The sequence below is a fragment of the Diabrotica undecimpunctata genome, chromosome 7 (genome assembly GCF_040954645.1).
Source record: "Diabrotica undecimpunctata isolate CICGRU chromosome 7, icDiaUnde3, whole genome shotgun sequence".
NCBI classification, from domain to species: domain Eukaryota; kingdom Metazoa; phylum Arthropoda; class Insecta; order Coleoptera; family Chrysomelidae; genus Diabrotica; species Diabrotica undecimpunctata.
In genome coordinates this window covers 59,580,203-59,603,773 of record NC_092809.1, presented here as the reverse complement: position 1 = coordinate 59,603,773, position 23,571 = coordinate 59,580,203, and the positions used below count along the sequence as shown (strand labels likewise).

Here is a 23,571-nt window from a genome sequence, read left to right as displayed (position 1 = left end):
TTATAAGGACAATATTATTTATAGAGACTTATTATTTAGTTATTTGTGTACATAAACACTTGTGAAGTGTGTTTTCGTAGCCGTGATATCAAGGTTTGTCATAACAATTATATGTAGTTTTGTACGTTATAATAATGTTATATTTTTTAGATGAGATAAGTATATATAGCTTGAAGATTTGTGCTTGAAGGACTAATCATTTTTTGTATTTTAATCTAATAATAAATTATTCATATTACCTATTGGTTTTTTTTTGCCTACCACTAGATATGATTAAAATGCTGCAAATTCCAGGAAAAACATAATAAGTAAGTTCCTACATATTTAGTATTTTTGCTTTTGAACTTTTTCTACTGTTTTTTTTGGGTTTTTGTGCGAAATAAACTGTTATCTCCATTTAAAACACACAATATTATCACTATAATCAATTCTATTTTTTGTCATCAGACTATTGATTTTAGAAAAAAAAATTGATATAATTACTAATATAAGAACCACTTAACATCCCTATACCCAAGAAAATCCCAAAATATATTGCAAAACCTAAGTTTTTGAACCTTATATTAGCATTGAAGCTTATGGCAATTTTAAAAGTGTCGTATGGGTGACGTATTCCCGCCTTTAAAAAGCGAGCATTTGATTGGTCTATAGTTACGAGACAACCTACTTAAATATCTACTAACCTTGGTTTGGCATGCTATATATTAATTATTAATGTTACTAAACATTTCATTCGAATCGGAGTGTGATCTGTCAAAAAGATTGTCAACAAAGAAAGTTTTGTAAGGTTATGCCAATTAAATTGAACATTGTACCACAGTATAAACAAAGAAGATAGACGCTTATAGAAGACCAGTTCAAATGGGCGATTTGGTTACGGTTTAAGAGGGTGGCTGCATAAACTCACAGCGTGGTGCCGTGGCCGTCGGCTTAAAACTATCTTGAAAATTTCATAATGAAATATGTAGTTAGGGGGAAGTGGGAAAGGAGTACGAACGGGTAACTTTGCATCTACGCCTAAACAAATTTCGATGCCATTGATTTGCAAACTGTCTTTTTTTTTTGTTTTTTCACAATAAAATCTTTATTTTCAATATATTAAATTGTTAAATTTTTAATTTTAAAACTTAAAAATGTATGATATTTACAATATTCAAAGTATTTATTTTTTTAATTGTATAACTTTGAATTAAAAATTGGTTTGTTCCAACACAACGAAAAACCGTCACATAACTTTTTATTATACTGTTTTTCTGCCCAGAAATGAACGAAACAATTTTAAAAAATTTCAATTTAAAAAAAAAGTATTCAATGAAACTTTTTACTAAATTATGAAATTTTCCATTTCGCCAAAACTTCCATTTCATCCATAATTTTTCAATAACAACAAAAAGCATTCCTGATTTATTTTTGAAATAACAAAATAAACTTTAACAGTACATTTTATTGAATAGTACCTATATGTGAAAGTTTTTACGCTGTATGGGTACTATTTAATCTTGTTTTAAAATAACAACTAATAGTATCTAAAACATAATTTTCACAATGAATGAATATTGGTGAAATTATTACAATATAGTCTTAAACTGATTTATACTTAAGATTTGTACATATTTCAATTAAAAATTTGAATTATAATAATTTTTCTAAAAAGATTAATTTATTAAAAGTTAAAATAATATTATTTTCTTTAAACAATTTTATAAAACGTAAAAATTTAATCCTATTCTACGACCACGCGGCATCTACATATAAAAATATCTAAAGTTGCATTTATTGCCCCACTCTTTCATATTTTAGAAGCAAACCGCTCCTTAGTAGTACCACGTGCGTTCCACTCGACCCACTTTTCTTTATCTATGACCCATCTTTTGCTAACACTCAAAAATAACAGTGAATAATTCTTCTATAAGCGTCTATATTCTTTGGTGTGATTGAACTATTTATAACATTGTTTTCTTGCAATTTTGTGTGTGTGTACTTAAGATGGAAAATAAAGGAAGCCACTTCTCTAGTTTAGAGAAAGATATAATTTTAGATCTAGCAATTAAATATAAATTTATTATAGAAAATAAACAAACTGATGGTGTAACAAACAAACAAAAAGCCATTGCAATTTTTTAAATATTTAATAAATAAATTTTACAAAATTTATTCAAACCAGTGTTAACAAATTACAAGATTGTTTTTAATTAAAAATATGTTGTATTAAATGTCTTCTTACATTTTCTGCATTGCCTCTTACAGGAATTTCATCTACAATGTTTTCTGCAAAAGGTTCTTCCTCCGATTCATCTCCTTCTGCAAGAGCAATATTATGTAAAACAGATTGTTGAGAGGCTTGTCTTGTAAAACATGCCTGGTTTATCTAGATGACCTAATCGTCTTGGGGGAGACATTTGAAGATCATCCGAAGAATTTAAAAAACGTTTTTAATCGACTTAATGCTGCCCAATTGATGTTAAACCCCAAGAAGTGCCAGCTCTTTCAAGGTAAAGTCAATTATCTGGGTCATATAGTCAGTAAAGAAGGATAAAGGAAAATCGATTCCATTAAGGAATGACCAGAACCAACTGACAAACATCAAGTGAGAAGTTTTCTTGTACTATGTACTTACTACCGGAGATTTATTAAGAAGTTTGCAGATATAGCTAAGCCATTAACGCGACTTACAGAGGAAGCAAGAGACTACCGCTGGGATATAGGCTGCCAAAATGCCTTTGAGACCTTAAAAAAGCATTTAATCACAGCACCAATTTTAGGGTATCCGCTGCCAGAAGGAGAGTTCATCTTAAATACAGATGCAAGTAATGTGGGAATTGAAGGAGTGGTTTCTCAAATTCAAGGACAGGAACGAGTCCTTGGATATTTTAGTAAAGTTCTTCTTCAAAACCTGACCGGAATTATTGCGTCACGAGAAGAGAACTTCTAGCAGTAGTGAAATCAGTAGAGCACTTCTATCAATAGCTCTATGGAAGGAAGTTTTTAATCCGAACCGACCATGCCGCCCTTAAGTGGTTGATGCAGTTTAAGAATCCAGAGGGTCAGATAGCCAGATGGATCCAACGACTCCAAGAATATGATTTCAAGATTGAGCACCGGGCCGGAGTTAGCCACAGAAACGCTGATTCTCTTTCCAAAAGGCCATGAGCAGCAGAGTGTTCCCACTGCAACAAAACGGAATCCAAGGAAGCAGCAGCGCTAAAAACAACGATGGTCAACGAGACTGGAAGCCTACTAAGATAAGGGAAGAACAAGAGAGAGATCCAGTTATACAAATAATTCGAAAATGGAAAGAAGAAAACCGTCGACCACCTTGGCAACAAATATCAAACCTATGCTCAGTAGTTAAGACGTATTGGGCACAGTGGGACTCATTTATCCTGGAAGATGGCTTGCTCAAACGAGTACTGGAAAATGATGACGGTTCAGAGAAGAGAAGATAGTTTGTGATCCCAAAGAGCAGAATAGCCGAAGTACTTCGTCAGTTATACGACAGTCCATCAGGAGGGCATTTTGGTCTAAAGAAAACCATTCAACGAATTTGGGAACGGTTTTATTGGATGAACAGTTCCGACGACGTAAAAGACTGGTGTAAGAAATGTACTATTTGTGCTACGAGTAACGGGCCTTACCGAAAAAGGAGAGCTCCTATGAGACAATATAATGTTGGAAGCCCGTTTGAAAGAATAGCTTTGGACATCGCTGGGCCATTTCCAGAAAGTGAAAATGGAGGCAAGTACATGTTGGTAGTACTTCACTAAGTGGATCGAGATTTACGCACATCCAGACCAGAAGGCCGCCACCGTTGCAGATAAGTTGATCCAAGAATATATCAGCGGATTTGGAGTGCCTTTGGAGATCCATAGTGACCAAGGAAGGAACTTCGAAAGCGATCTATTCCAAGGAATATGTGATAGACTAGGCATGAAGAAAACAAGAACTATAGCGTATTATCCGCAATCGGATGGTATGGTAGAACGGATGAATAGGACAGGTGGCAAATATTTGACAAAGATGGTGTTTGATCATCATCGAGACTAGGACCAATATCTTCCGTTCTTCACAATGGCCTACAGATCTGCTGTTAACGAATCAATAGGCCAAACACCAGCCAGAGTGCTATTCGGACGCGAGATGCGACTACCTTGTGATCTAGAGTTTGGGTCTCGACCTGGAGAAGATGTAGCAGGTGAAGATTATGTGATTGAATTACGAAGAATGGATGATGTACACGAGTTGGTCCGTTCCCACCTTCAGATCGCTAGCGACGAATGAAGAAACGGTGCGATACGCAAGCCGAAAAGGGGTGCTTTAAGAAGAACGACAAAGTCTGGCTTTATAATCCCAAAAAGCGAAAAGGTTGTTCTCCCAAGTTGCAGCAGGTTTGGAAAGGTCCATATCTCATTATGGAGAAGATCAACGAAGTCATCTACCGAATAAGCAAGATTCCGAGGGAAAAGCCGATGATAGTACACCATATCTTGCTGGCGTCTTTCGAAGGTGACCACGACGTAGATGAAGAAGTAGAAGTAAACCAAGTCCAAGATGTGTCTGACCTCAGGTTTGAGGAATTCATGGGGGCCTATGGAGTTACCACTAAAGAAAAGCAAGATCTACTCGCGCTTCCCGATGACTACTCACTGGCCCTTACCATCTCAGCCAGTATCAAAGACGCACCAGGGTTAGCATCCGTCTTTCGAAGAAAGTTCGGTCGAGTTGCAGAACTTCAATGCCAAGTGCCAGCTCCCGAGAAAGTCTTGAAACTCCAAGATGCATCACGTTACCTTTTCTAACTGGTAACAAAAGACACTGCTCGTGATCAGCCTACCTACCGATATGTATGGGAAGCCTTACTTCAATTGAGAGAGCACGTACTAGAGTCCGACGTGCAAAAGTATGGTGGAGGAGATCTTTAAAGACACCGAAGTCCAGGTGTTAGTCTTTTGCAATCTTTTGGTCCATATCTTTTCAATTGGGTTAAGTTCCGGATAATATGGTGATAAACGTAAAACCGAGTGGCCGTGTTGTGCAAATAATTGGTCTACATAATATACTGGATTTTTAGGTTTAGCAAGGAGTACCTTACTGTAGAGCTCCGGTTTTGTTTTGCTTTCATCGAAAAATATGTTTCTTTCTGTCAACTATTTTTTCATGATGTCTTTTTTCGAAGGCGACGTAGGACATTTTTCAAGAGTCACATTATGATATGAGGCGTTGTCCATTACTAAAACTGAATTGGAAGGTAAATTGGGAAGCAGTTTGTCTTTTAACCACTTCATATAATTTTGGTGATTCATGTCATCATGATAATCACCAGTTTTTTGTCTGGTTTTGAAAATGAGAGCAGCATTTTCGACAAATCCATTTTTACCACCACAATGTAAGATGATCAGTCGTTGCCCTTTAGATACCGGAGATTTTATGCACTTGTTTCGTCCATCGTCCCAACATTTTGGAACTGTGTGGGAACTATGTATATAATCACTTCATCACTATATACAATATTTCTATATACAAAAATATTGTGAATTACTTTAAAATTAGTTATAATGTAAATAAATAAATATCTTACTTTCAGATTTGTACTTTTTGAGTTTTCTTAGAAATTCTGTTCGTTTGGCTCTTGTCAGTTTTTCGATTAAAATTTTCCTATTGTCTTCCACTTTTCTCCACCTAAATCCTAATTTCTTCACAATTTTTCTGAAAGAAGATAGTTTACCAATTACAATTCTTTCGTTTATAACAGATTCTTAAACAGCTTTCATGGTAGGTCTTCTTTTGTGGATAGTAGCAAACGTGTAAATAGTATTTCTTATGACGTGTTCCTCAAATCGATTGACTGATGACTTGGGGCTGGGCATGCAAATACTTATTCTGGGTGATACAAATTGTGAAGTTGCTGGTTTGTTTTTACCTTCCTTAATTATCCTCTTCACTGTACTTTCTGAGATACCAGTTGCTTGAGCCACTCGCTCTATTAGGGGTAAAGGAGTTGTGCAATATCCCAAATCTTTTTCCTGTTTCATAAATAAATAAACGTTAAAAATAATTTGCCACCCTTGTCCATGGACCACTTTTCGATTGTTACTTTCCCTGTAAAACCGCTAGGTTTTAGATAATAGATAAAATGTTAAATATTACTTATGTTTAAGAAAAACATTTACAAAAAAATGAATTGAAAAGTACTTTAATTTTAATTATATATTCAACATATTATTCCATTTTTTAGTTTTATAATAATTTTTATAAATTATTATTTTCAAATCATGAATGTGTTGCTTGTGTGAGTCCATTTCAAAAGGTAAAAGAAATAATAAGTTAGACTTACTCACAATCAATTTAATTTAACTAATCGGACGACCGGTTTCGCTTTCTATAATATGCAAAGCATCTTCAGGTCACGATACAAAGTTAAAATGCTGAAAATAATAATCCCATATTAGGGTGTTGTCCAATAAAGATAAAAACAAAGATAAAAACATAGGTAGGTGATATAAATTATATAAATTACAGTAATTATGCCAATATTACATGTCTGTGGTTTTATAAATAAATAAAATGTTTAAGCAGACAAGGTACGACCCACAAATTGATAACATAGTCTATTAAACTGTATAAATAAACCAATAAATAAACATTACTTACATGCCGGTACTCTATTAGTTGCTGGTTGAAAGAACATGGTTCAAACTATCTTGGATTGTAGATTGGATAGCTCAGGTCAACTATTGTAATTATTTAACAATAAACGGAGAAGTTCTTGAGGAGACAGATTGTATGATCTTCAAAGGATGTACAGATTGTGTGGGTGTGCAATAGTATAATCTTGTAGTTATCAAAATTTCTTTGATAAAGTTGTTGCAATATTCGGCAAATTATTGTAAAGTCCAAAAATTTTTATGTTAAAATTAAATTAAGACACAATTACACACACAGAAAACACTTAAAAAACGGGGGACGAAACAGACATTTAATTTAAAAGGAGTGGATTTTCAAAAGAACTACATTTCTTAATAGGAGACAGTGAGTTTTTTATGTGCTGTATATCAGATTTTAGAGGTAAACTTGACAAATGTAGGTTAAAGTGTGACAGTTCTTCTTCTATTTTAAATGCTGTAAATTAAGTTATCCAGTTTATGAAATAAGCTGATATTAATAAAAATCTAAAATTTTTTTAATTTTAGATATTAAAGTTATTTGATGTGTTAATATTGGCATACTTTAACAAACTTTAAATAATTGATTTCAATGTAACAATATAAATAATTGTAATACTTATTCTATGATAACAAACTCAGCTTAGTCAAAGTTACAGAACAAACTTAAGTGATTATTTGTTAATTAAATTAAATATGTACATTTGTAATGAAAATGTATAATGTATAATGTAATTTTGTAATTTTGTTATACATTATACATTTTCATTACAAATGTACATATTTAATTTAATTAACAAATAATCACTTAAGTTTGTTCTGTAACTTTGACTAAGCTGAGTTTGTTATCATAGAATAAGTATTACAATTATTTATATTGTTACATTGAAATCAATTATTTAAAGTTTGTTAAAGTATGCCAATATTAACACATCAAATAACTTTAATATCTAAAATTAAAAAAATTTTAGATTTTTATTAATATCAGCTTATTTCATAAACTGGATAACTTAATTTACAGCATTTAAAATAGAAGAAGAACTGTCACACTTTAACCTACATTTGTCAAGTTTACCTCTAAAATCTGATATACAGCACATAAAAAACTCACTGTCTCCTATTAAGAAATGTAGTTCTTTTGAAAATCCACTCCTTTTAAATTAAATGTCTGTTTCGTCCCCCGTTTTTTAAGTGTTTTCTGTGTGTGTAATTGTGTCTTAATTTAATTTTAACATAAAAATTTTTGGACTTTACAATAATTTGCCGAATATTGCAACAACTTTATCAAAGAAATTTTGATAACTACAAGATTATACTATTGCACACCCACACAATCTGTACATCCTTTGAAGATCATACAATCTGTCTCCTCAAGAACTTCTCCGTTTATTGTTAAATAATTACAATAGTTGACCTGAGCTATCCAATCTACAATCCAAGATAGTTTGAACCATGTTCTTTCAACCAGCAACTAATAGAGTACCGGCATGTAAGTAATGTTTATTTATTGGTTTATTTATACAGTTTAATAGACTATGTTATCAATTTGTGGGTCGTACCTTGTCTGCTTAAACATTTTATTTATTTATAAAACCACAGACATGTAATATTGGCATAATTACTGTAATTTATATAATTTATATCACCTACCTATGTTTTTATCTTTGTTTTTATCTTTATTGGACAACACCCTAATATGGGATTATTATTTTCAGCATTTTAACTTTGTATCGTGACCTGAAGATGCTTTGCATATTATAGAAAGCGAAACCGGTCGTCCGATTAGTTAAATTAAATTGATTGTGAGTAAGTCTAACTTATTATTTCTTTTACCTTTTATTATTTTCAAATTATCTCCACATCTCCAACCCTATTCAAAATCTACTTAGAGAAAGCCTTGACTACATGGAAAAGAAAATGCGAAGGCATGGGAGTACCGGTACGGAACGAATACCTATATACATTAAGTTTTGCAGACGATCAAGTAGTGATTGCACAAGGCCAAGACGACCTCAGCTACATGATGAAGAAACTACAAGAAGAATATACCAAGGCTGGCCTAGATATTAACCTCACGAAAACAGAGTACCTATCTACAAGTGAAGAAGACATAGATCTACAGATTGATGACAACGTAACAATCAAAGGAAAGGATAAATTCAAATACCTGGGGTTTATAATCACGAAAAAGGCAACAACAGAGGAAGAAATTACACAAAGATTAGGACAAACAAGAACAGCAATCCGACAACTTAACTCAGTATGGTGGGATAGACACCTAAATATGAAGACAAAAACGCAGATTTATAAAACATTAGTGCGAAGTATTATGACATATGGGGCTGAAAATTTCATCATAAACAAGAAAAACAGCAGTAAGATAGTAGCAACAGAGATGGAATGCCTGTGAAGATGCTGCAGAGTAACAAGAATGGATAGGAGAAGTAATGACGAAATAAAGCAAAGAACATCAATAGAAACAGACATACTAACATATATAGAACAAAAAAGTCTAAAGTGGTATGGACATGTAAGAAGAACTAGCGACAGCAGATGGATAAAGAGAATAACCGAATGAAGCCCCATAGGAAGGAGGAAAAGAGGACGACCCCGAAAATCCTGGAGGAACGAAGTAGACGACGCCATGAGTAAGAGAGGACTAAACGATGGAGAATGGAACAACAGAGAGAGATGGAAACGGTTGAGCGAGGGAAGGCAGTGAATACTGTAGAATCCCTAAATATATATATTATTTTCAAATTATAATGCTTATTGCTATTAGGTATTTATTAATATTTTAAATGTGTAATTAATTTTATATTTGATAAGGAAAGGTTTTATGGAAGGAATAAACACTTATTTAAAAGGAGGGAAAAACCTTGAACTCAGTAAATGTATACTTGCTTCAGTTGTTTGACTATAGTATAACCCTCATTTATTTTAAATTAAAATATTAAAAAATACATTTTGACAAATAAAATAAAAAAGAATATATTTAACAGAATATAAGTATTCAATAGTGTATTCTCATTCTCATGCAAAACATTGTTGAATAAAATATCTCCTAAAATTTAAACCTTGGTCCACACCATTAACATATCTATTTACTGGCACATCAGATGTTCTAGAAAATCATTGTCACTATCATTATTTTCCTGTAAACATATATTGTAGAGTACTGCTGCAGTACTTATTATTGCAAGAGATGTATTTAATTTGGTTTATAGACCTCATCGAAGACAGGGAAACCATATTTTCCAGGCTCCAAATAGCCTTTTGACAACATTTCTTACATGCACTATTATATATATTTTTTGATCATTACCTAAAAAGATGTATCTATTAAATAACCTATTTTTTGTTTAACCAATTATCAATAAATATCTGGCTGTAATACTGGAGTAAGCAGATAGTGTCTGCATGTATATTCACTGTCACCTATTAATAATCCTGGAATTTGACCTCTTTCGGTCACGACTTGATCCTGGATGTTGAACAACAATATTCATAATCGCAAAAAAAATTTATAGGTATTGGAAGCGAATTGGAAAAAAATGTTCATAAACATAAATAAAGTTAGGTTAGGATCCCGTGCTTAAGGCAGGTCGATCAGATGCTTGAGCATGAGCTGTCATTTTTGCATACTCAAGCTCGAGTTCGTACTTGAGATCGGTTTATAGCAAGGTACAATGAACTATAGAACACAAATATGATTCAAGGTCGACCTCAAGCATCGACCGATACTTGAGTATCAACTATAAATATGGGCATAAGTCTTTTTTTCACCCATATGGTATGCAATCATCTGAACTTGCTTATCCACACCAGACATATATTTATTATATTGAATAATTGGAATCGCTTTTACTTTCTTCTCTTGTCTTGTAAGAATTCCCAACATGTCATTTTTATATTCAGTGGAAATATATGCAATTACTTTCTCTTTCCATTTACCGAGCATTGTGTCATTCACATACTTTGCTATAGTTTCATTTTTTTAACATTGTCCTTTATTCCCCGGGGAAATGATTTTCTATTAGCTCGCATAGTTCCTGTACAATGCGTTTTTTTATACGCAAGGCGCTGTGCTAGTTCATATGCGTTATAATACTTATCCATATACAAGCTACGTCCGACACCTAAAAATTCTTCCATTAAATTTAAAACAAGTTTTTCTGTGTGTCCTTTTCCTCCATAATCATTTAAGATGCCTATGTAAACCAGGAATTTTGAATACTCCCCTCCAGATGTCGTCAACATATAGGGTGTACTCCAGTGTGTACCCCCAAATGACTTTTCAAAACATACTTGAGTAAACTATGATAGATCTGACAAGATCAGTCAGCTTTCATTCGTCGTGGTAGTTAGACGTGCGTAAGAAAGAAGCTTGTTTTTAAAACCGGTGTTTATAAATTAGCTATATAAATAAATATTTCGTGAACTTTAAAAGTAAATTAATTACACCAAATAAAAAAGCGAAATTCGGAAAGACATTAAAAACTTATGAGTGCAGTTAGCGGAGGCGATGCCTCCGATAACAATGTTTTAGAAACCCAAATGGATACAGAACATGCATCATCTTCAAACGAGGAGCTGTTAGGATTTCAAAATCTGGTTCCGGTTATACAGATAAGTACCACAAAACTTGTTAATAATAAACCCATTATCGATAATGACTTTGCTAATGTACACACTTCAATAACAAATACCATAAACAAAGAAGTAGGAACAAAAAGGGAGGAATTTCTTTACCGACAAAACGACTTGGGACCTCATTACGTGTATTTGGAAAATAATTCACCCGATTTTAAAGGCAGGTTAAACGCTTTAAGGATAGGTGACATTATTATCACAAATTTTAAAGAAATTGATGAAAAAATTGTGAGCATTGACGCAGTAGGGAGAAATAAAATACGTATAAAATTTAAAGATTATAAATCGGCCAACTATATCATATCTAAAAAAAATGAAGCAATATTTACAAAAAATAATTTAGACATATACATTCCTAAGTTTCTTGTAGTTAGACAGGGCGTAATAAGAGATATTTCCACAGAATTTTCAGTAGAGTATGTTAAAGACAGAATCAAAATGTACGATTTACACTGTAAATTTGAAGTCATTCAAGTCAAAAGATTAAATAGGAGGCAAGTAGATGAAAAAGGTACCCAATATATTCCAACAAAAACATGTGTAGTTAGTTTTAGGTCACAGGTACTACCAAAATATGTAACAATCAACAAGGTACTAAAGGAAGTCGAGCCATATAAACAGAAGGTGCTATTATGCTTTAATTGTCTAAGATTTGGACATACAGGGGGACAATGTAAGAGCAGGGCTAGGTGCGAAAAATGTCAGGAATCACACAACACAAAAGAGTGTAAAACAACCGATATAACTCCAAAATGTTTTAGTTGTTCGGGGAATCATTTTACTACAAATTTGAGCGCGTGTCAGGAATTTCAACGTCAAAAACTTGTAAAAGACGCTATGTCTTCCAGTAATATTAGTTATCAAGACGCCAACAGACAGTTTCCCAGGAACTCCTATGCAAAAGCAACAACCATTAATACGGAACAAACTACAAACATTTCCTGCCTCAAAACTTTCCCTCCATTAAATCCCAATAATTATACACCCACCCAGCTCCCATCAAATTCAATTAACCAAATGTCAACAAATAACATATTTTACAATAATTCAAATAATACAAATTCTAGAAGATTTAAAAGACAGAGACCAAATAGTCCAGATCCAACATTAATTTTGCATAATGAAATTATAGCTTCCCCTAGATCTCAATTACCTAAGGGAGGAATATTAGACAGTATTAACTATAAAGGAAATATTAATAATAATTCAGTTGCATCTCCTTCAGACCTGAGCATGATAAATTCAATATTAGAATTAGTTATAGAAATTGTCACAAAAGTTTTAGTAACAAAAAGTATAAATATAAATAAGGAAGAACTCGAAAACTTAGTCAAATTAACTATAAATGGAAACACGTCATCACATTCTCAGACCTCAACCATTCAATAAATATTCTTCAATGGAACTGCCGTTCAGCAGTTTCTAATAAAACTAACCTAGAATATCTACTAGATAGGGGCAACTACTCCGTTGCACTTCTATCGGAAACATGGTTTAAAGCAGGAAAATATTATAATTTTAAAGGCCTCAACAATATTCGCTGTGACCGGGACGACGGGTACGGCGGCTCAGCCATTTTATTAAAATCAGACTTAATATACCAAGAAGTCTCAATTTCAACTACAATAAACTTTGAGCATACTTGTATCTCGGTTAATTTTCCATTTATACAAAAAAAAATTTACTTCGTTTCAGTATACTTTAAACCGAGAACTAGAATATCATTACAACAGTGGATCAACTTTTTGGAACAAATTCCAAAACCATTCATAATTGGGGGCGACTTTAACGCACATAGTTTGGCTTGGAATGATGGATATGACGATATCTATGGCAAGACTCTTTTGGAAGCTATCGAACAATGCAACCTAGTAATTTTGAACGACGGATCACCTACATTAGCAAACAATAAGAAGTCAGCTGTAGACTTGACCCTCTGTACACAGGATCTGACGCACCTAATTACGTGGTCTACTTTAGAAGAACCTTATGGCTCTAACCACTTACCAATACACATACAATTTGGAAGGAATAGCCCGCTTGCGCAAATTAAACAGACAAAACATAACATATGGAGACTCAAGGCTGCTAATTGGGATGTATACACCGCTACACTTGAAGCTACAGAACCAAAATCATCACTAATGGGCATTATCGACAATATTAACAAAGCTGCCAACAAAGCAATTCCCTTACAAAAATCAAACACACAAAAAAGAAATCATTGTTCGAAGGACTGGTGGAATGAAACCTGTAACATAGCTGCTAAAGCAAGAAAACAAGCTTACTTAACCTACACACATGCTCCAAATCTTAATAATCTAACAGAATATAAAAGACTTGATGCAGTAGCTAAAAAAACTTTCAAAGAAACTAAGAAAAAAAGCTGGATTAATTATTGCCAAAATCTAAATCAAAATACACCAATTAAAGAAGTGTGGAACAAAGTAAACCGATATAAAAACCGAAAACAAGTAAATAAACCCCCAATAAACCCCAAAGAAGACTGGATAAATGAATTCCACACAAAAATCTCACCCCCATGGGTTGAAAACAACATTACTCAACAAATAGCTACTGTAAATAGAAACACTTCTTTTCTACAATCACTATTTCAATTATGGGAACTCGAACAATGCATTAAATCAACAAATAATAAATCTCCCGGGGCGGATAACATTTCATACAATATGTTGCATAAAATGCCCTTAGGCCATAAGAAAGCCCTGCTAGAATTGTTCAATTCGATTTGGATAAAAAAGATTCCTTTTCCACCAATGTGGAAAGAATACATCGTAGTACCTATCAAAAAACCTGGAAAACAGAACGGAAATGCAGATTCATATAGACCCATAGCTTTATCATCGTGTATATTTAAAACCATGGAAAGAATGATAAAGAACAGGCTTGAATATTGGCTAGAAAATGAAAAAATATTACCTGACTCACAATATGCTTTTAGAAAGGGAAGATCTTCCTTAGAACCCCTAACGATACTAGTAAATGACATCTATCTAGGATTCACACACAAATACAACACTTTGGCTACATTTTTGGATATCACTTCAGCATATGATAATGTTCAAATAAATATACTAGAAGAGAAACTTATCAATATTGGTCTACCAACCTCCTTTGCCAACTTCATAAAATCAGCTTACTCTAATCGATCAGTTTCCTTAAAGATAAATAAAGAAGTTTCGGAATCAAGAATATGTAGATCTGGATTACCACAAGGTAGTATCTTGAGCCCAATCCTCTACAGCCTGTACACAATGGACATAGAAAATGTTATATCACGTAAGTCCAAAATTATTCAATACGCCGATGATGTTGTTATTTACACCAGTAACAAATCAGAGGACAAATGTATAGAAAATATCAACACTGAATTTATAGAAATCCAAAAATGCCTAGACAACATGGGACTTTCCATATCCGAGTCCAAAACCAATATATGTATTTTCTCTAGAAATAGAAACAACTATCAAAGACCATTAACAATAGGAAAATATAAACTCCGTATTAGCAACTCTGTAAAATATCTTGGCCTACATCTAGATAGAAAACTATTATGGAAGGACTGTATCCACCAAATCATCAAAAAAACAAGTAATTCTATAAATATTTTAAGAGCGTTTTGTAGGGCAAAGTGGGGAGCAGATCCAAATACGGCTTTACTTTTCTACAAAACAATGGTACGATCAATAATGGATTATGGAAGTCAACTCTATGGAACAGCAGCAGATACACATCTAAATAAAATCGAGATACAACAAAATAAATGCTTAAGAGTTTGCCTGGGATATCTTAAGTCAACACCCATAAATATTATGCAAGCTGAAGCTGTGGAACCTCCTCTTAAACTAAGAAGACAACTATTGAGCAGAAAATTTGTGATAAAAACCATTTCCAAAAAAACTTCTTACCTCAATAGTATACAATCACTAACAGTTCAAGTTTTGACCCATAGATACTGGCACTTCAAGAAAACCCCCCCCATAGTAGAAACTTTCTCAGAAATACTTGACGTTACAGATATACTTTATTCCAACCAACTCCCCCCGGTTCTAATTTACTCGCCAGAACAAATTTTTTCACGGGAAATTAGAACCTACTATTTTGAAAGTCAAGAAGTAGCAAGTTTCAATCAATCAAAGTTTAACGAAACAAAAAACAAATACTGGCCAAACTATGATTCTATATTCACTGATGGATCAAAGTCAAAAGAATATACCAGCTGTGCCTTTTACCATGTGGAAGAAAATACTGACAAAAAATTTATTCTACCAAAGGAAGCTTCCATATACACTGCAGAATTAACAGCAATTGTGCAAGCTATGAAATACATACTCGGCTCTAACCACGACAAATTCATAATATGTACGGACAGCAAAAGTGCAGTAGATAAACTTAAAAAAGTAAACATAAATAGATCAGTTAATCATATTGAAGCAAATATCCTGTATTTACATAATGAGATACACATCAAGAATAAAGTCGTCATATATCTATGGGTAAAGGGACACGCAGGTATAACAGGTAATGAAATAGTAGATACCTTAGCAAAAACAGCCCCAACATCAGGAGAAGAACTAAATCTTAAACTACCCCCGTCCGACCTATTCTTAAACCAAAGAAACAAAATAAATGAGATGTGGCAAAACCTACACAACGCTTCAACAACCGGAACAAACTTTTGTAAACACCAGCAAAGAATTCCCAGAAAACCATGGTTTCACAAAATACCAAACAGGAACTTTGTTGCCACAATAAATCGAGTACGTGCTAATCATGCACTAACACCTTATTATAAGCACAAAATGAAAATTACAGACGATCCACTGTGTAGTTGTGGTAAAATGGGTACATTAGTACATATTTTACTTGAATGTCCAATAAATAATGTAAACATTAATCAACTATACAAAAACTTAATTCACTACAAGATAAACCTTCCAATAGACCTAAATTGTATTATTTTTTCAGGAAATAATGATATCCTTTATGTACTTCATCAACACATCATAAACTGTAAACTAAAACTGTAAAATTACTAACCAATTTTGTATACAATTCTGCGAAAGAAACTAAACGTAAAGCACACAAAGAGGGCTGAAACCTCCGAGGGGATGAACCGGGTTGACGCCCTAGCGCAAGGAAAAAAAAAAAAAAAAAAAAAAAAAAAAAAAAAAAAAAAAAAAAAAAAAAAAAAAAAATATATATATAAACACCTTACACATTTTATATATTACAAACAAAACAAATGAATACATCATGCTCAGGTCTGATACTATGAAACATTTTACACAAATTAATGATTCAATCTAACATAGTCTGGCTAATTGGTTCTCGCCAAAGCCATAAATTCCACGAAAAAAAAAAAAATCTGACAAGATATGGTCAGATAAAAGAACAATGTGGCTACCCACTGACCCAACTATTATGGACGACCGTTCAAGATGGAAGCACATTGTGCAGTCAGCCAAAACTCACCCTGGGTTGTAGTGATACGAGAAGAAGAAGAAGCTTAAAACAAATTTTACACTTGTTAAGATTTTCTCCCCTGTGAATGTTCTTATGTATTTTTAAATGACTTGTTTGACTAAACTGTTTAAAACAATTTTCACACTTATATTTCTCCAGTATGCACTCTCAAATGACTTTTCAAATCGTGTGCTGAAGCAAACTGCTTAAAACAAATTTCACACTGGCAAAGCTTTTCTCCAGTGTAAACTTTTGTATATGTTTTAAAATGTCTTGTTTGACTAAACTGTTTAAGGCTTTTTTTTAGTGTGATGCATCAAATGTTGTTTCAATTTACTTTTTTGTCTAAACTGCTTAAAGCAAATTTCACACTTGTAAGGCTTTTCTCCAGTGTGACATTTCAAATGTGTTTTCAAATTACTTGCATCACTAAACTGTTTAAAACAAATTTCGCACTTATAAGGCTTTTCCCCAGTGTGTACTCTCAAATGTGTTTTTAAACTATTTGCTCGGTTAAACTGATTACAACAAATCTTGCACTTGTATGGTTTTTCTCCAGTGTGCACTCTCATATGCCTTTTCAATAGCATTTTTGTACCAAACTTCTTAAAACAAATTTCACACTTATAAGGCTTTTCTCCAGTGTGCACTCTCAAATGAATTTTCAAATCAGGTACTCGAGTAAACTGCTTAAAACAAATTTCGCACTTATAAGGCTTTTCTCCAGTGTGCACCAGCATATGATTTTTCAAATGATATGGCCAAGCAAACTGATTAGAACAAATATCACACTTATATGGTTTTTCTCCAGTGTGTGCTCTCAAATGTTTTTTCAGTGGACTAATTGCAGTAAACTGCTTAAAACAAAATTCACACTCGTGAAGCTTTTCTCCAGTGTGAATTTTCATATGTGTTTTCAAATTACTTGTTTGACTAAACTGTTTCAAACAAATTTCACATTTATAAGGCTTTTCTCCAGTATGAATTTTCATGTGTGTTTTCAAATGACTTGTTTGACTAAACTGTTTAGAACAAATTTCACACTTATAAGGCTTTTCTACAGTGTGTGTTTTCATATGTTGTTTTAAAGACGTTGCCTGGTTAAACTGCTTAAAACAAAGTACGCACTTGTAAGGCTTTTCTCCTGTGTGCACCAACAAGTGACTTTTCAAATGACATGGCAAAGCAAACTTATTACAACAAATTTCACACTTGTACGGTTTTTCTCCAGTGTGCACTCTCAAATGTCTTTTCAATAAACTGACGGCAGGAAACTGCTTAAAACAAATTTCACACTTGTGAAGCTTTTCTCCAGTGTGAATTTTCCAATGTGATTTCAAATTACTTGTTAGACTAAACTGTTTAAAACAAATTTCACATTTATAAGGCGTTTCCCCAGTGTGCAATCTCATATGTACCTTCAAATTATCTTTTCGAGAAAGGTGTTTAAAACAAATTTCGCACTTGTAAAGCTTTTCTGCAGTGTGCGTTTTTATATGTCGTTTCAAAGAACTGTCCAGGCTAAATTGCTTTAAACAAATTTTACATGTACAAATAGAATTTTTTAATGTTGTTTCTTCAGTTTTTGAACATATTTGTTGATCTGAAGTGTATACACATTCAGTTTTTATGATTTCCATTCCATTCTGAGAAAAACCTAAAACAAAAATAAAAAAACTATAAAAAAAATTATGCAGAAATTACAGGGTAAAAAAAGAGTAATAAAATTTAGTAAGAATGAATATAATAATAAATCTGAAACATACTAAAACATTCTGTTGCTATTGCTGTACTGTTGTGAAGCTATTTTCTTGTGGCATCTTAATGTAATTACTATTTTTGTTGGAAATAAGCCACAATGTAAGTTTAAAAGTTTCGATTTCCACTTCAGAAATGGTTCTCAAAATACAGAACATTAATAAATTAAAAAAAAAATTGTTTTCGGTTACTAGGTGAAAAATTCTACCAATTAATTTCATCTGACTCATTCATATTGACAATTCAGACATATAGTACACATTTTAAAGTAGATGACTTTAAAATGATATTACCAACATTGTTGAGTTGCGTTCCTGGGACAACTTTATTGTAAGATCATTCATTCAATTACATGAATTCAACTTAACTTGAGAATACTTGTCAGAAAAAATCATAATAGTGTGAGGTTATCCTCTTGACACACTTCAAATTTGAATGACAATCAAATCTGTTAATGGAGCACAATTCAAATAAAAGACTACAGTTTGGCTATTCTAACATGTCAGATCATACTCAATCTACTAATATTACAGAATATTAATTACATAACTAAGATATTAAGCATTCATAACTTTCATAAGACATAACATTAATAACATAATGAATATTTGAAGAACATTTTTATAGTTCATAAACATACATAAAGTAATATTAATTCATAATGGGTTAAATAAGCAAGGCATAATATTCATAATAGTTTAACTAAGCATGGCATAACATACATAATGGATTGATGTGTTCATAAGGGGTCCAAATAGGAATCATAATATCCAGAACTCATCTTAACTGTCTCAACATAATAGTACAAGTAATGGATTATAGATAAGCATTAACATAATTGAATAAAATGAAATATAATGATTTTAACCATAACCAATAATGAAATTAATTATTTATCATAAGCCCTAATCCTACTTCTGTCTATAATTCCCTCATATGGCATTTATGTTGTTTGGAAATCAACAATATCATTTACAATATACCTATCATTTGGTAACTCTTTTAAATCTCATGTGGCCCTCTAAACTTTGGTTTAAGTTTTTTAGCTACTCACGGGGTTGTGTCTACATTGGAAATCATAACATGTTGCCCCTTCTTAAACTATTGAGCCTCCTTGTGCTTCTTGTTATATTTTTTGTTTACGTTTTCTGCTTTAATTATTTGCACTTCTGCCTTAGTTCAAATCATTTCCAAATCTTTCTTTCTCATCAATATCTTGTAATGCTTCTCTCTGGTACATAAATTGCAATGTTATCTTTCGGTTTTCTATATACTAACCCATTTCTTAATTCAAAGAAAGGATGATCTGCTTCCTCAAGTCTTCTCTAAAGATCTGAAATAATTCTATCCTTTGATTGTTTTAAAATCAAAGTTTGTTCAATAGTATTGCCTTCTAATACCAGTACATAACTCACTCTGCTTAAGGCATCTACATGTTGCATTTTGTATTTGCTCTGTATTCAGTGTAATCATAATTTTGTAATAACAAACATTATCCTTGGAATTATGTATATCCTTTTTTACTCATAGTTAAGCTAAAGCTGTCACCATCTGTAACTATTTTAAAAGGGATTTCCTGTAGATAAACATGAAACTGTTTAAGTGCATACACAATACTAGTGTATTCAAGCTCGTAGCTATGGTAGCGAGACTCATAGTTGGTTGTCCTCTTACTAACAAAGGCCAAGGAACACTGATCAGAAGTGGGTAGGTAGAAGTATACTACTTTGAGGTACGGCATAGTTTATAATTCTCAATGTTATTACTACTGTACCATATTTTATCTGAAAATATCTGTCTGTTTTGTAGGATTTGAATATCGTATAGTATTCAGATGGTAGTTGTTTAATTTTATATATAGCAAACCTGTATACCACACTTTATCAAAAGCTTGTGTGATATCCAAGAAGACTGCAGAACAATAGTGCTTTTCCTCTAAATCATGGTTTATGATATTAACAACTCTGTGCACTTGGTCAACTCCAGTGTTTTTGTCAAAAACCAAATTGGTATTCAGGAACTAAGGAGTTTTCTAATAGAAAAGAATTAAATTTCTTTATTATTAGTTTCCCAAGAATTTTAGCAAAAATTGGTAATAATGAACTACATCATATAAAAATATTTATGTTGTGAACTACTGTGCTCTTTAACCCTTTCAGTCACTGTGTCGTCAATTGACGACACAAGAATTTTAACTTTGTTTAAGTAAATATTACAGTTAGTCACAATTTTGTCAATTGACAACATCAAAAACAGGCCCTATTTTATTAAAAAAAAAATGCTAGTATTCCTTCCAAAAGACATTACCTTACAAAAGAGTACAATAACTGGGAATAATTTGGAATTATTAACAAAATATATTTCATTACACTAAAAAAAAGCGTGACCAAAAGGGTTAAGGTGTAACACCATTGTATCCAGAAAATGTACAGAGGAAAAAATGTTGCGTTAAGTGCCAACTCAATGAGCTGATGCAGAACTCTAGGGGATTATAACCTTAGCATCGTAAGGATGCACTTTCATGTTGGACAGCATTTTGCCCCAACTTATGGAAATAAGCAAGGACAATGAGCAGAAATAAGTGACTATTCACAGTCTAGAAACAAAAACATAACTAGAATGAGCACAGTGGAGGATCCAGTCTCAGACTGTTACAATCTCCAAATATTGAACTTTTGCCATTGTCCTTAAATGAGGAAGATCAGTCAAAACTGATATACCATACCATGGGATTCTGAGGAAAACTGGTGTGCAGCCAAAGAAGTGATCAATCAGAATAAAATAAAATGGAAAAGTCACATAAATTGCTGAGTGTATATGGAATTTTTCCATATTTATACAGAATGGAAATGAGCTTCTGTACAAAAAATTATGTATCATACTACAGGCTAGCTTAGAACTGGGATACATACCAATAGTATGAAGGCTCATAATATATTTATACCTAAAATCTGGCAAAAATTGGCAAAACTGGACAGGAAAAAGCTGAGCCTGTTAGCTCTGATGTTATTTGTACTGAAAACCTAACTTAACCCAATTTAACTTCTAAAAAGTTAATAACCCACAAACCACAATTTAAATTCCAGTTATATGATAAAACCAAAAATACAATATGGAAATTAGAGAAAATTATTAGTCATTTTTTCCAAAAAATCAGTTTTAAAATAATGGTAAAATTTAAAAATAATATGTAATTGTGCAGTGCAATAAGTGACCATTATGATGTCCCTCACAGAACTTACCATGAGGCAAATATTAAAATTTCGAGTTTGTTTCTAGACATATTTGTATTACTTCTCTCACCTGAGTTATCTTCATCTGCTTTATTAATCAAGTCTTCAAGATCTGGGGATGTAAATAGCTGGCTCTCTATATATCCTTGACAACCCTCAGCAAACTCTTCCTTAATTTTAGCTCTTACTTCCATTTCTAATACAAATTATTATCACATTATTTAACACTAATTTTGTCTACTATTGTTTTTTGTTTCTACTCTGTTTTTACTAATTGTCTTACCTGAGTTATCTTCTAATTCATTTTTGAAGTTTTCCAAATCTATGGATGTGGATAGCTGGCTCTCTATATCTTTTTGGTTATATTCAACAAACTCTTCCTTAATTTTCACTTTAAATGCCATAGCTAACATATATAATGAATATATTGGAAATATACAAACTTAGCAAAAGTATAGAATAGAATAGAGAAAGTGCCGATGAGCGATGAAGTTAGCTGAGTATAGTGGTGGTGATGATGAGTGAGTATACAGTCCATCTAATTTACTTACCGTTGCACGTCATTATCATTGACAGAGATCTAAGTTGACATAGTTGTCAAAGTATAAAAAATCTTGAATCCATTATTATATTATCCTATCTATAACTGTTCAAAGTAATGAATCAAAGAAGCTACCATCTCTTTACAACGACTATTTAAATCCTTACGTGACATTTTTGAAATAAAACACACTAATTTTGTTCTAAAAAGAACAGATTTTATTAAATAGGTATTAAACAAAAAATATAGTTAAGGTCCATTCGCTCAACTCAGGCATATTTTGATTTTACAGATTCATAGCTGGAAACCTACAACACAAAAGTTTCTAGCTCACAGTATGAACCGTGGAAGTGATGACGTAGATTTTATTGACATATGTCAGTTTCACTTTCCAAACAAACCTTGTTTAGTGTGGATAATTTGTATTTTTCGTTATTTTTTCATTTTTTTTACAGAATCTTTCCGCTTTTTGCAATATCTAAGTATTCTAATAGTTACTACAACAATTTTACAAGGTTATGTAAACAATAAAGCATGTTGTTTTATAAAAATAGAATAAAATGCATGTATCAATAAAGTAAGGTTAGAATGTCTTTAATTTAAACTTTTAAACTATATTTCATAGAAATAGAACACTGAATTATGATGGTATTATCTTAAAAACACTATACTTAAAAGAAAAAGCAGCAGAGGAAGCAAAATGTTAACTTTATAGAAATTAAAAAGTCTTGGGATTGGACATTTCAACTTTTGTTTGGAAAGTAATTGACAGTTGTGACGTCACACTTCCACGGTCCATTAACAGCTTAAATAAACTTTTACTACAGACTTCTTTCATTGAAAAAAGAAGAATTATTATAAATAGTGGAAGTGTATACTAAACGTATAAAATTTTGGGTAGTATATATGTAAAAGATATATTTTAGTTGTTATAATTTAACATAACTATTTATTATATGGTGCAAATAAATAAATATTGATTGTCAGTAATTCGTACAGTTCTATTTTATTTAGTATTTAGTTTGTTTAAAATTAATATTGGCTATGAGTACTTGTGCTTGGTTGTATAGTAATTTCCAGTCACTTCTAATCACTTCTAATCTGTCAAAAAGTCACTAACTTTGCAAAAAAATAATTACTAAATTCACTAGACCTTAGTAGACAAGGAAAGAGAGAGGACGCGTAACCGTATCGTTCAAAGTGAAGCCAAACTGCCACCAGAAGGTAGTGGCCAGCGGCG

At 32.4% G+C, this 23,571-nt stretch overlaps 1 protein-coding gene across 3 annotated transcripts in view; it reads right to left on the bottom strand.

Moving 5' to 3' along the window:
* LOC140445395 (uncharacterized) overlaps window positions 1-23,355 on the bottom strand; it is a 114,935-nt gene extending 91,580 nt beyond the window's left edge. Inside the window, exons 1-4 of one of the 3 annotated variants that reach the window (XM_072537393.1) lie at window positions 22,074-23,351; window positions 21,861-21,986; window positions 18,218-18,456; window positions 9,869-9,984 (exon numbers count right to left, since the gene is read on the bottom strand). In XM_072537393.1, coding sequence (XP_072393494.1) covers window positions 9,961-9,984; window positions 18,218-18,456; window positions 21,861-21,986; window positions 22,074-22,203 — 519 coding nt within the window. In that variant the 5' untranslated portion in view covers window positions 22,204-23,351 and the 3' untranslated portion in view covers window positions 9,869-9,960. Of the gene's footprint in view, window positions 1-9,868; window positions 9,985-16,568; window positions 18,457-21,860; window positions 21,987-22,073 lie in introns of those variants that run through there. The other 2 variants (XM_072537391.1, XM_072537390.1) reach the window with 2 other exon arrangements.
* Window positions 23,356-23,571: the final 216 nt, after the last annotated feature.